Source organism: Phaseolus vulgaris, chromosome 1 (assembly GCF_000499845.2).
Source record: "Phaseolus vulgaris cultivar G19833 chromosome 1, P. vulgaris v2.0, whole genome shotgun sequence".
NCBI classification, from domain to species: domain Eukaryota; kingdom Viridiplantae; phylum Streptophyta; class Magnoliopsida; order Fabales; family Fabaceae; genus Phaseolus; species Phaseolus vulgaris.
In genome coordinates, this window is record NC_023759.2 from 973,662 (window position 1) to 987,352 (window position 13,691).

General features: G+C 32.8%; 2 protein-coding genes across 3 annotated transcripts; one reads left to right on the forward strand and one right to left on the reverse strand.

Annotated features, from left to right (window-relative positions):
* Positions 1-263: 263 nt before the first annotated feature.
* On the forward strand, positions 264-3,741 carry LOC137816396 (dihydroflavonol 4-reductase-like). The gene is made up of 6 exons (XM_068619514.1): positions 264-447; positions 1,734-1,903; positions 2,108-2,302; positions 2,413-2,572; positions 2,696-2,888; positions 3,468-3,741. The coding sequence occupies exons 1-6, from the start codon at positions 330-332 to the stop codon at positions 3,649-3,651; spliced, it is 1,020 nt and encodes a 339-aa protein (XP_068475615.1). The 5' UTR covers positions 264-329; the 3' UTR covers positions 3,652-3,741.
* Positions 3,742-4,833: 1,092 nt separating this feature from the next.
* LOC137816398 (auxilin-like protein 1) lies at positions 4,834-11,383 on the reverse strand. 2 transcript variants are annotated; one of them, XM_068619517.1, is made up of 8 exons: positions 11,230-11,383; positions 10,645-11,074; positions 6,621-9,793; positions 6,393-6,490; positions 6,247-6,312; positions 6,086-6,175; positions 5,740-5,916; positions 4,834-5,159 (listed from the first exon to the last, which is right to left on the reverse strand). In XM_068619517.1, exons 2-8 carry the CDS (start codon positions 11,001-11,003, stop codon positions 5,124-5,126), a joined length of 3,999 nt encoding a protein of 1,332 aa, XP_068475618.1. In that variant the 5' UTR covers positions 11,004-11,074; positions 11,230-11,383; the 3' UTR covers positions 4,834-5,123. The 2 variants fall into 2 exon arrangements, with proteins under 2 accessions (XP_068475618.1, XP_068475617.1); XM_068619516.1 differs by lacking the exon at positions 11,230-11,383 and having other exon boundaries at positions 10,645-11,170.
* Between the last annotated feature and the right edge of the window lie 2,308 nt (positions 11,384-13,691).

A 13,691-nucleotide genomic window follows, 5' to 3' on the forward strand; every position in this document is an offset into this window, starting at 1 on the left:
ACATATTCATTTTTCATTATGTCTTCACAAACATCTTTCATTAATTTATTTAATTTTTTTTGTATAAAATCATGAAATTCATCTACAACAATTGAAAATTGATTCAATAAAATATCATTTTTTTTATTTTTATTTAAAAAATACAGAAGAACCCTTTTAATATATTCTTCATTTTTTTCAAAATCAATTAAAACCAAAATTCACTTCGAACTCTAATTCCTTCCCAGTTGGTTCTATAAAAGCATGTTCATTTTTCATACACTCTCTAACATTTCATTTTGAACATAAGCATCACAGTTAGAGAAGAAAAAACACAGAGAGAAAAAAAAATGGGTTCAACTTCCGAATCCGTTTGCGTCACCGGAGCTTCTGGTTTCATAGGATCATGGCTTGTCATGAGGCTAATGGAGCGTGGCTACACCGTTCGAGCCACCGTACGCGACCCAGGTCTCATTCTTACATCACTTTTTTTTTTAATTTCTAAGAATTATCTACAAGTATTTCAAATTTTGATACATTCTTACAATTGAGAAGTTCGGACACTCATCTTAAATGGTGTGTCGGTGTCCGATACGAATATCGGACACCGACACTCGTATGACACATGTAGGACATGTATCCGTGAAATGTCAAATTTAAAAAGTATTTGTTAGATTTCTGACAATTCTAGTACGGTTCTAACACAATTTTAAAAAAGAAAAATACATTAATTTTCTAAAAATTCAAACTTTATTGTATAAATTGTTATTATGATTATAAAAAAAAAAAAAATCTTTGTGAACCAATCATGAAAAACATTTTTCTGCTCTAAAAAATAATCTGTAACATACTTATGCAAATAAATCTTTATTGTCAATTTATATAATTTATAATTATATAATATATATAGATCTGTGTCCTCGTGTCCTACATTTCAAAGATTTTACGTATATTCGTGTTCGTGTCGTATGAATGTTGTATGAGTGTCTGTGTCAGTGTTTGTACTGCATAGACTAAGACTCCGTCATGGTTTTACATAGTTTTAATTTATACTAAACATATATAACTTAAATTTATTGATAATGATAAATTCCATGAATATTTGGTATCAATATACAGTTATAAAAAAAATCAGTTTGGAAGCTCTACAACGATGGTATCATAAAAAGTACTGTTATACGAGTATTGTGTAGAATTGTTAGATGAGATTCAGCACGTGAAGAAGAAGGGAGATATATTTTTGTTTGTTTTACACTGAATACAACCCTCCATCGTAAAGTCAAACAGAGAAACTATCTTCCATTCAATGCACTTTCTTTTGGATGAACATCCTCATTTTATAATATATAAATAAATACAAATCTTATTTTTAAGTTATTTTTTAAGATTTAATTAGGTTTATTTTTTAATACGGTACGATAGTCTTTTAGAGTTTAAGATTTTATTGAATTTATTAAGTCATCCGTTTTCAGACATCTCTTAAATATATAGTCTTGCATCTGAATTGATTGGTTTCGATGTAAGAGTGTGTATTAAAAATCATATATCATTAGAAATAAAATATTTCATAGTATATAAGTGAATGTAAAATTCGGTTTATTAGGTTATAATTAAATCCATTTTCTAATAAATTTCAACCCAAAATCTTGATTACAAAATAAATGTTATCTAACCTGCTATGAAACTATTGAAAATATATAATTATGTAGTGTTTTATGTTAATTATTATATACACGTGCATGTATACCCTGCAGAAAACATGAAGAAGGTGAAGCATTTGGTGGAACTTCCAGGTGCAAAGACGAAACTGTCTCTATGGAAAGCTGACCTTGCTGAAGAGGGAAGCTTTGACGAAGCCATTAAAGGCTGCACAGGAGTTTTCCACGTCGCAACCCCCATGGATTTCGAGTCCAAGGACCCTGAGGTACCAATTGTTCTTTTATAACTACTTCTCTGAAAATTTTGAATTAAGGTACCAATTGTTGTTTTATAACTACTTCTCTGGAAATTTTGAATTAAGTTGTTATAATCTATATAGTACAAATACGACATGGTATATACTATTTAAGATATGTGTCTGAGTGTTTTATAATTATAACACGGTTAGAAAAATTGAGTGAAAATGCAGAATGAAGTGATAAAGCCTACAATAAAGGGGTTAGTGGATATCATGAAAGCATGCGTGAAGGCCAAAAGTGTGAGAAGGATTGTCTTCACATCCTCAGCTGGAACTGTGGATGTTGCCGAGAAGTCAAAGCCTTTTTATGATGAGAACTGTTGGAGTGATGTTGAGTTCTGCAGAAGGGTCAAAATGACTGGTTGGGTTAGTTCATTCTATCTATTTATCTTGGTGTTGTTTTTTTTCATACGACATTAAGGTTTAAGGTTTAGTGTTTAAGATTTTTATTGATTTTCTATCGTGTTTCTTTGTAGATGTATTTTGTTTCAAAGACACTGGCGGAGAAAGAAGCTTGGAAATTTGCCAAAGAGCATAACATAGACTTTGTCTCAATCATTCCACCTCTTGTTGTTGGTCCTTTTCTCATGCCTACAATGCCACCAAGCCTAATCACTGCTCTTTCACTCATCACAGGTGCATTACACGAGGAGAACCAACAAACATTCAGAATCAATCACACATAATTTAATCACTTTCTGTTTACGATTTCAACTTGCATTAATATGTTGGAATGATACTTGGTTTTTGAATTAGCAGGAAATGAAGGGCATTACCATATCATAAAGCAAGGCCAGTTCGTGCACTTAGATGACCTTTGTCTTGCTCATATATTTTTGTTCGAGAATCCAAAAGCAGAAGGGAGGTACATATGCTGTTCGCATGAGGCTACCATTCATGACATTGCAAAACTGCTGAACCAGAAATACCCTCACTATAATATCCCCACAAAGTAAGACTTCTCAATTTTTGTCATTTCTATCAATTGAATTCATTGCATGTAGAGAATGTTATAGAAATAATAATAATACAAGTTAGTAGACTTTAAACCTAACACAATTTTGTAAAATTGACTTATAAGATGAGGTTTGCAGTCTCACTTGTATATTATGAAATATTTTTATCTCCAGTCGATATGGAATCTCCATCATACTCCTTTACATCGAGACTATCTAGTCGATATGGGATTTTCATTACACCCCTTTACGTTGAGTCTGTTTAATCGATGTGGGATATACATCAACACCCCTTTACGTCGAGACTGTAACTCGTGTGTATGACTATATTTATTAGTAGTCTGATAACGGTACGACAGAAGGAAAGAGACCTAATAAAGCCAATAAATCTTGTTAGAATAGGTTCTAAATAGTTTTAATATCATATTAAGAAGTTGATTTTAAGTCTAATTCAATTTTACAAAATCGGTTTATAAGATGAGATTTGTATAGTATAATATTAGATGAATATGTATGGATCATGGATGAGTTAAAAGTGTATATATGCTGTACTAATTGTGGTCATTTTGATGCAGGTTCAAGGATATTCCAGATGAATTGGAAATTATTAGATTTTCTTCGAAGAAGATCACAGACATGGGCTTCAAGTTTGAGTACAGCTTAGAGGATATGTTCGCAGGAGCTGTTGAGACCTGCAGAGAAAAAGGGCTTCTTCCTCAACCTGCTCAAACTCCTGTTAATGGCACCATGCACAAATAGTTATGCTTTCATCTCTCTTGTTTCCAATAAATATGTATGCTCAAGAATCCATCTTTCATCATAATTTTAATAAATTTCTTCGTTTAACTATATCTGTCTGTATTCGCATTTTTTATCATGTTATTTTATTTTTAACAAGTTAAAATTTATTTTTTATATTAATTCTAATTTAAATTTATTAAAGAAAATGCATATATTGTTATTTTTTATTTTATATGACTTTATTTATTATATCTATAGGATTATACTTTTTTAGTATCAAATAAAATGTGTGTATATAGTTACTTTTTGTGGACGTAGTAGTTTCTTTTCAAATATTATTAAAGATAACTTAAAGATAAAAAATGTGTACATTAAACGAAAGAATTTTAATTATACATTACCATAGATAAATTTGTTACAAATTGAAATTTAATTGGTCACAACGAGTCTCTTATATGTCAATAAATTCATAACATGCTAATTAACCCTGACATAAATAACTAAATTAATGACATTTTTCATATATAAAAGTCACTCTCAGTAAGAAAAACCAAACTACAACAACATATAAAGACTTAAGATTGGAAATGCGATAATCAGTTTCACATTTTATACAAAAATTTGTATTGATTTATAATAAATATTAGTATCAATGTTGCTATTTATAACTCTTTTAAAAACATCTTATTAAACACATGTATTTGAACTTATTCCAAATTCTCTTAAAATGCATGCCTTTATCAACTACCAATAAACAAACAACTTTTTCCATGATTCATTTGATATAAATTCTTTTTCAAGATTTCATTCTATTTACTTACTTTTATAAGTAAATTAACAATACAACTAACTTCTTCAATTTTTAATAGATTACCTATTTTTCAATACATTATAATTACTTCTATAAATTACCTTTATATCGATTTATAACATTAACTTTTTGATAACCATTTATTTCCTCCAAACATAATTAAGTCCATCCAACACTTCCATTTTTAACACAAATGAATGTATATCTAAAATATATCAATTTACAGCTTAGCATTATTGATGTTCATAAATACATTAATTTGATTCCTTTTATGGAAATTTTCTAGTAATAACAAGTATTTAAGAATTCCAACTAAATCTACAAACACCCTTAGACCCCTTAGGTGTTGAAATTATAGAGCTAAGTAAAGGCTTTGAAACTGGGAGATATACTTGTGACAAGAATTATGTTCTAATAAAATTCAGAATAGTTTCTAGCATGTTTATACAGTCAAAACATTTTCAATCAGCCAGCTATATTCTGGATAAATTATTCTATAATTAATTAAAGGCCTGCCTGTAATAGGTGGAACTAATTAATAAAAATGTAGTACATGTTGAGCTATACAACAAAGATCCACCTCAGACCATGCATATTTGCTGATTTCTTTGAGATTACTTTTCATACAGTATTATAATGATGCACTTGAATCATCAGACAGCCCAACACTAACCAATGTTTATCGTTCTTCCATGTTAAATCTGTTCCAAGCATCCTGGGACAATTAAACAAAATTTCAGAAACATGCATCCATACATTTTAATAATCCTACAGAAAGAAACATGTCGTTTAAAAACTGGTCGTCTGATTCCTAACAGTGACTGACACCATCGTCTTAGTTCAACCCAGGCAACGCAAGAAAAATATACTTTATTTTAGCCTGTGCCTTTATTTTGGGAGGATTTTTATTACAATTGATATGATAAAAAGGAATGTTTGATGTAATTAATGTTGTCATGGTTTTATTATTATGATAGACTGATTACGGTAGCCAAGTTATGTTACAATAAAAAATTAGATTTTGCACATGAATATGATTTTATACATTTTATAAAACATAAATGAAAATAACAGTTTTGCTTCAACAAAATTTATTTTATACTACATGGAAAAGATATCATAAATTAAATGTTATTTCCAAACATGGGTCTCATGGTACTAAGTACCATGGAAAGATTCAAAATCCCAATCACAACTATATAAGGTTTAATAAAAAAAGGTGCAAGGGAAACCCATTTAGAACCATGGTGTCAGCAGAGTTGTTAACAACTAAAAAGAACAAATGAAGGCCAAACCTTTAGAAGATCAAAAACCTTCTCGCAGATGTACTTTTGTTGAATGCTTGCTCCCCGCTGCTGCAGCTTATCAGGATGCACAAAAAGAGTAGCTTTACGATAAGCTTTCTTTACTTGGGGGGTGGTTACTACATCTGTCAAAGGAATCGGTTGCCAACCACCGTCGGGGCCAAGAATCTGCAAAACACAATTTTGATACCAAGTAAATGAAAATTTCCTCCAGGTCTTAAAACAACAGAGTGCTTTCAAAAATGATATATTTTTATGAGTTCTTATCTATCTAGCATGGCATAACAGTCTCAAAATATGCACTGAGCTTAAACAAAGTTAGGATGTTTACACATACATATTGTAATGTAGAAAGCAATGCCCTCAAGTTTCCTGTTTTTCCACTTGACCATCTTTTAACATCAGCATCAAGAACTTCTGCTACCCTCTGCAACAAAATAAGATTTTGTAAGACAAAATGTGAAACATGGGAATCGCAAAACTTGATAGAAAAGTTACATTTCTCTCCTCTTTCTCCTTCTGCACAAGCCGGTCACGCGTATTCTTTTCTGCAAGAGCATGTGCCTGCATCCGAAACAAAGAATGAACAAACAATATGACAACTTAATTTGTACAAGAGATATTTGGCAAAACCAGGACCGTACCACACGTTCCCCTATTCTCTGATGCCTCTCAAACCTAGCTTTACATCTCTGAGCAGAATCGCCATTAGCTCCATCAAATGCATCAGTAGAATCACGAACTTTATGAAAATACAATTTGTACAGAATCAATAAATATTTAAACAGAAAGCACAGAAATAAAGAATATATGATACAAGATAAAAGATAGGGTCAGATATAGCGCAATCAAAACATGTTAACATCACATACCACCATAGCTGAAAGATTTTGAATGGAAATTTTGCTTCATTGCATTATCACGGGAAGCCGCAAAGCCTGCAACAGGTTTGTCAGATTTATTTCTTGCATCAGAGGCAGCTCTCTCAGAAAGTGCCCTTTCTAGGGCCCGTGCCCGTGCCTCTGAAGTTGCTCTCTCCACAGCAGCACGTTCAGCTTTAAGTTTTGCCTCCATAGCAGCCTTCTCAGCTGGGGTCTTCTCATTTGCCTGACTAGTGGTTTTTCCTAGCCTTTCTCGTCCGTCAGAAATGTTTTTCTGACGTGCTTCTGCAGCAGCTCTCTCTTGAGCCGCCCTTTCTCTGGCATCAGCAAATGCCCTTTCACGTGCTTCACGAATTGCTCTTTCTACAGCTAATTTCTCCTTTTCTTTTTCTCTCTCTTTTGCTGCATCGAGTTTTTTGAGGTGTTCCCTTGCCTGCTCTTCCTTATGCAAGTTGTCATTTGCTCCCTTCTCTTCCATTGCGGATGCTTGATTACTGTCCCTCGTATTGCTGTGACTTGATTCAACCTTCTCCTCTTCTTTGGAGGGACTTGATTTCCAATCAGAGGTACTGGGTATCTGGGATTCGTCTAGAATGTCTTCTTTGTCAAACAAAATCTCCCCATTGGAGGAGTTAGATCTATTCTCGTCCACATCTTCATCTAATGCATCTCTTGTGTCCTTTGCATCCTTGCAGATTTCAACAGACTCAGGAGTTGTGTCTTCAACAGGCATTTCCAGATTGCAGTAATTTTCTGACTTTTCCCAGCACTGATCTAAGTTTTGCCTAGCCTTTATGTCAGTGTCACCAGTATTTGTAGCAGCACCTTCGGAAGTCTCTGTTTCAAATATATTTTGTATTTGACTGTCTGCTTCATTGAGTTCAAGGGCAACTTGAATGAAGGAAGAAGTCTCATCTGCATGTTTATCAAGGAAATCATTTGTCTCATGAACCGGGTCTGTTTCTTCATATCTCTCTTGTTGAAATGAATCACTACTTGCTCCCGATATACCATCCAGCACATCAGATGAATGCACCTCTAGATTTACTTCCAAAGTTTCCTCATTTTCAGTGATTATATCAGCTGCCTGAGTCTTGTTCAACTTCTCACTTTCATCTGGCTCATAGCTTGAACTGGTTTCTGTGGTCTTGCCAGTTTTCTCTGCCTTTACCTCCTCGCAACAAGGATCAGATAGAGTCACTCTAACTGGCTCCTTGTTATCTATCCTTTCCCTTGTATTTCCATCCACCAGTTGAGTGGCTCCTTCAAATCCAGTCTCACTTGCTTGGGCATCTAGAACCATGTCACTTCCATATAATTCACTTTTCTTAGTAGTTCTTTCGAAAATTTCTTCCTTAGCATGAATATGGTCCAGGGTATCCTCCAGTATTTCCTGCATACAAATATTGCTAAAGCTATTATCAGTGCCTTCTCTGGCTTCTCTCTGACAGGAATGTTCAGTCTCTTGACTGAAATCCAGAAAACCAGAATCATTTATTTTATTTCTATCCTCTAAACACCCAAAGTTCTCTGTGGCTTCCTCCATATTAGTCAAATTTATGGCATGTAGACTGCACACACTCTCATTGTCAAGTGGTTCCAGAACCTCTGCCGATTCACATTCTTCCAGTTCACTGAACACATCAACTTTATTCTCACTTCCGTTTAGCTCTTCAGTAATATTCTTCTCAGCCTGTCGTGGTTCCTGAATAGCTCTCAAATTTATTTTGCATTCTTCTAGCTCAAAGGACCCTTCAAATTTGTTGCCATCTTCTGGTTCACAAGCAATTTTTTTCCCATTACCTGTTATTAACCCTTGCCCACCAAGATTGCTTTCATAGACTTCCGGTTCATTAAAAGATTTAACCCTATTCTCAACTTCCACATTTTCAAATACCTCCTGAATCATATTTGTCTCATCTACTACATCTTGACACCTATGTTTAGTTTCTTGGACAAGTTCTTCATATGCACTTGCTTCATTGTCTGCATGGAGCTTCTCTTCATTATTCTCCATCCCCCAATACTCCCTAACCATTTCTATCGTTTCATCACATTCTTCAGGTTTTTCAGGTGTATTCCTATCTGTTGTATCAAAGTACTGCTCGCTCTTGTTTGCCTCTTTCAGCTCAAGTGTTTTTCCCTTATGATTTGATTCTTTTTGTTCAACCTCTTTCTCATGTTTTGCTTGATCTGATTTCATCTTCTTCTGTGTTTCGCCTACAACTTCTTTAGCACCACAGGTTTCTTCTGCCCCCAGATCTGGCCTCACTTTCTCCATTCTCATCGTTGACTTCCCTACCTCAGAAGAAGCATTTAGAGAAGAATCCTTTTCTCTTAATGTTAGCTTTCTATCAAGTTTCATTGTTCTATGAGTGACTTTAGCCTCTCTTTTCCCCTCAGCTTTCAATTCAATATTAGACTTACGTTTGACACGATCAGGAAAACCTTCTTTCTTTCTTCTCATCAATTCTTTTGCAACATTCATTCTTGCTTGAGCCTCTTCCATTGCCTTTCTTAAAGCAGCTACACAAGCAGCTACCTCTGAATTACAGTCTACCATGTCATCTGAATATGGTGGCGAATCTGCACCAGCAACACCTTCGGATGAGCTACTTTTAGATGCCTGGAATTTCATTGCCGTTGATTTCAGAGCATCTCCTTTTTGTTTATTCATGTTAGATTCTGTAGTCTCTGATCGAGGAACTTTAACATGATGTGTTCCATTACTGATCTCACATGCATCAAAAAACAGATCAGTGGAATCAGATCTATTTTTAACTTTTACTCCATTGTTGGAAGACTGTTTCTTAGAATTATCAGCTGAAGCACTAGTATATGACTTAGTAGAATGTGCAGCTTCTTTTATCCCCTCATCAACGTGACTACCAGAATAAGTATCTTGTGCTACTGGTATAGACTTATTAGCTCCGTTTATCTTCATTGGCTTGACTTCTTCGATTAATCGAGTGTAAGCAGGGATTGCATGGAGTTGAGCTATATGTGTTGTCCCACTTGTTCCATTTTCACTTCCTTGGTTAACTTTATGATATGACATATTGACCCTTTTGGCATCATGGGATGACCATGATTTCACTGGAATTTCCTTCGAACAAGTAGTAAGCTCTGGCTGGAAAGATTGGTTTTCTCCTTTGATCTTACTCCTACAGAATAATAAATGTCAGGAAAACCATTAATTTAATGTTAACATCGCCCTCCTAAGCAGCCTCTGAGAACTTGGTTAGTTACCAATGCTACAAAATAGATTTGCACAGTAAAGCAATTTTCCAAAGACGATCTCCAACCATCCACAAAGACCAATTTATGAATTTGATTAATATTCACATCCTAGGCCCCTTCTTGGGGATTTTGCTAAATCTCGCATAAATGTGCACCAAATTTGGTACAATACAAGCATAAATTCACATTTAACGAGTACAAAACCCTATTAGTAAGATCATAATGTCATACACTAGATTCCCTTTGCAACTAAAAACTCAGTATATTTCAGGTAGTTGTATTTAAAAAGTTGTCTAGATCCCGATTCCCATGTCCAATCTAAATTTTAAAATTATAAATCTATCGTAAACCTTAACCTATAAGAACTCCTCCACTGGTGAAGTAGAATAAAAGGAATGCCAAAAGGGCTCAACCAGTTCCGCGAAACAGTAGATTCTCATTGATTCGTTTTCTATAAGTGACTAAAAAAGTAAGGTATTATTAGCTTTGTTGTCCACTAACGTGCTCAGAGCACAACACAAATAATTAAATAAATAAATAAAAATAGCAAAGGAAAATGCAGTTTCTCTTCTCACAGAAATAGCTTACATGACCGACAGAGCGGTCAAAATGGAAGGGACGCAGAAACATAGCCATGTCCAAAAAACAAATATTCTCGAATCGAATCTGGATTCCAAGCAAAACACCAACACGCAAGCACATTCACTAATCCAAGTCACATTAAGTTAAAACCCTAACAAAAAAATAGAAAAAAAAAATCAGCAAGCAAACTCACCGTATAGTGAAGCTATCTTTCTCCACAGGCTCAGTCACTAACTCCTCGAAGGGCACGGCAGCGTCAAGGCTCCCAAACCCGCCGAAGACCATTGAGTAATCGACCCTCGACCGCCCAACGTCGTCGATCTTCTTCTTCCTCTCGCTGAGCTCCGGAAGTTCCAGAATAGGAATAGAGGAGCCGAGCGAAGCTCCGGCGGCGCCGAAAATCTCGCGGTAATCGTCGAATTGAGAGGAGAAAGTCGGAGCGCGAAGCTTGACTGGAGCGGCGAAAACGCCGTCGTACGCGGATCTTCCGGAGACGCCGTAGCCGTTGGAGAGCTTCTTCGTGAGAGTCGCGGCGGCAGTTCCGAACTCCATGACGGAGACGACGACGGCGAAGTTCTTCTCCTTATTCTTCTTGCTCGCGACGCTTCTCTGACTTTGCAAAACTGGTTCAGCAAGAGTCAGAGACACGGAGAAGAAGAAAAAATTGTGAGAAGAAAAAAACAGAGAGTGATGAGAGTTTTATTGCAACTGAATGAGAGGGAAAAAAAATCGCGGTGTAACCGTCGAAAAAACACGATCAACGTGTGGGGGCACGCACTTGCAACCGGCTGTTTCGGTCTCTGACTCGTAGCTGTTCTCCTCTGACTCGTGGCGGTGTGATGGGAAGGTCCACGGGTGACTGGAGGAGCAGGTAAATGTCATAAACATTTCTAGGAAACAAGGGTATGTCTCCTGTGTTGTCGTTTTGCTGCGGAATAGTTCAGAGTCCAATCAGTACTATATAACGTCACTAAGGGGTACTTTCGGAACTTTCAGCAAAAAGTGGGGTAAGGCATGTTAATTCAGGAGTTGTGTATAAGAAATAATCTTTTTAATATAATTATTGTTCATTTATTTCATTTTTAGTAAAAGAATTAATTTTGTATTTAAAATCTCTTAATCATTAATATAATTAAATACATTGTCATTAATAATTTTTGCAAATATTTATTAGATTGAGTATAATTAATTTCAAATTGAGTTTTTTCTCTTTATTTTTTGTTATATAAATTAAAAAAATTCCATATTTTTTAAAATTAATTATACATTAATATTTTATTGAATTTTTAATAAATATATGCAATAGTTAAAAAAATTATTTAAACATATGTTCAAGTATTTCAACTATTAATAGAGTTTAAACAAAGTTAATAGAATTAAAAAAAAATATTGTAGGAGTTTTTCACTATTAGAAAAAAAAAATTATTTATTATATTGATTAAATTAGATATTAGTTTAGATAAATTAGTAATATTTAAATTAATTTTTATTATTTAGAAATAACTTCTAAAATATTATTTAATAAATCAAAGTTTTAGTTATCAAATTAGTAATTAATACTTATTTATAATTGTTTAGTTTATAAAATAATATATAGTGTAATGAAGAGATAATTAATTATTTTATTACTAAAACTAGTTTTTATTTAATGATTTTTTTAATATTTGATTATTTTTTATCTAAAACGTTCTATTAAACTATGTTGACAGGATATATAAAATAAAAACTATTTTTCGTTTTAAAATATATATTTCTATGGACAATGACGAAATTTGCAATAAACTTACAAAAAAATATTTAAAAAATGTGACGATACAGCTCACATAAATTAAAATATAACAAAATGACTCCTACAATAAAAATATTTGATTTCTTTAGTTACTAAAGTTTTTTTTTTGTGATAATATATTTTATCCTTTAAAAATGTATATTTAGTTCTGTTTCAGTAATAACATATTTCAAAATATATATAAGCTTCCATTTTTTTCCTTAATTATGTTTTAAATAAGATTTACTCTTAAACTATTTTTTTTGTGGTTCTCACGTTATTTTCTATAGCTTTCTAAGTATCATTTTATTAGTGAGATAGTCATACTCAACCTTGTTTTAATAGTAAAGAAATAAAATAATGCTTTCATATCACTCAACTATATTTCAAATAAATTTTAATTAAGAATTTATTTATATTTATATGAAAATTATCGTATTTTTATTTTCAAAAAATCAGTTATATAAGATTTTTTTTGAAGAAACATAGTGTGTCACTTAAGATTCTTCAGTGATATTTTTTTCCAAAAAGAATAATTTTTTGAAATTCACTTTTCTTTTTAGTTTCACTTTACAACTATTTTTTAAAGTATATTATATTTAATTAATCAAAATAAATAAAAACAAAAATAATAATATTATTAGTTGTAAAAATCACAATGTCAAACTATGATCATAAGCAAAAATAAAAGGGTAGTTTGGGTATATGAAAGAGGTGTTGTGGTCGTTGAAGAGTTGGTGCGGTTTCTTGCGCTGCTTACTAAATACAGCTGTCGCTATTTAGTCATTTTATTATTCATTGCCAATGGACAAAAACACGGAAATATTGCTTCTACTTTTCTTTTTCAGACAAAATTAACTCATGATAATTTTATTTAATTAATTATTTTTCTTTCACATCAGCATAGTATTTAAGGTTTATAGTTTTGTATAAAAAAATAATTATTTATTTTCGTACTATAAAAAAATATGTGAAAAATGTAAGAAAATTTTGACCAAAATATTGTATATTTGTATAATACTTTTGTTACAACATCAAATTTGAGAGATAGTATCGTTAGGGTTAAACACCGCATCTGTGGTATTTAAGGTCGGTTGTCTGTGGAAACGAAAATGTATCTCAAGTTTTACGGTAAAGAAAAATTCACTCTTAAATTTTGATTGGGGAAACTTGTTTCGATACACTAATATATTCTTACATGGTTAAGGAGTCGATATTATATATTTTATATACTCATTTTTTCTCTAACTCACTGAACTGTCTTTTAAGAATAAAATAAAATCGTGATAAATGACCGACCTCCAAAACAAACAATATCTCAAATATGACTCTAATAAAATCTTTCAAACTTAAAAAATCAAAAAAATTCAAAACTGTTAAAAAGGAAGATATATATAAAAAAAATGTTAGGAACTGTCCTATAACAATATTTAACTATAGGTTGAGTCCATAATTATATAAACATTAATGAG

Bases quoted from the DNA above. Each gene is read 5' to 3' on its own strand.
- LOC137816396 (XM_068619514.1), top strand. From the start codon at position 330: ATGGGTTCAACTTCCGAATCCGTTTGCGTCACCGGAGCTTCTGGTTTC. The intron at 1,904-2,107 runs GTACCAATTGTT...GTGAAAATGCAG, and splicing joins TCGAGTCCAAGGACCCTGAG to AATGAAGTGATAAAGCCTAC. The intron at 2,573-2,695 runs GTGCATTACACG...TTGAATTAGCAG, and splicing joins TGCTCTTTCACTCATCACAG to GAAATGAAGGGCATTACCAT.
- LOC137816398 (XM_068619517.1), bottom strand. From the start codon at position 11,003: ATGGAGTTCGGAACTGCCGCCGCGACTCTCACGAAGAAGCTCTCCAAC. The intron at 6,491-6,620 runs GTATGTGATGTT...ATTTTCATAAAG, and splicing joins AAAATCTTTCAGCTATGGTG to TTCGTGATTCTACTGATGCA. The intron at 5,160-5,739 runs GTTTGGCCTTCA...TAATTGTCCCAG, and splicing joins AGGTTTTTGATCTTCTAAAG to GATGCTTGGAACAGATTTAA.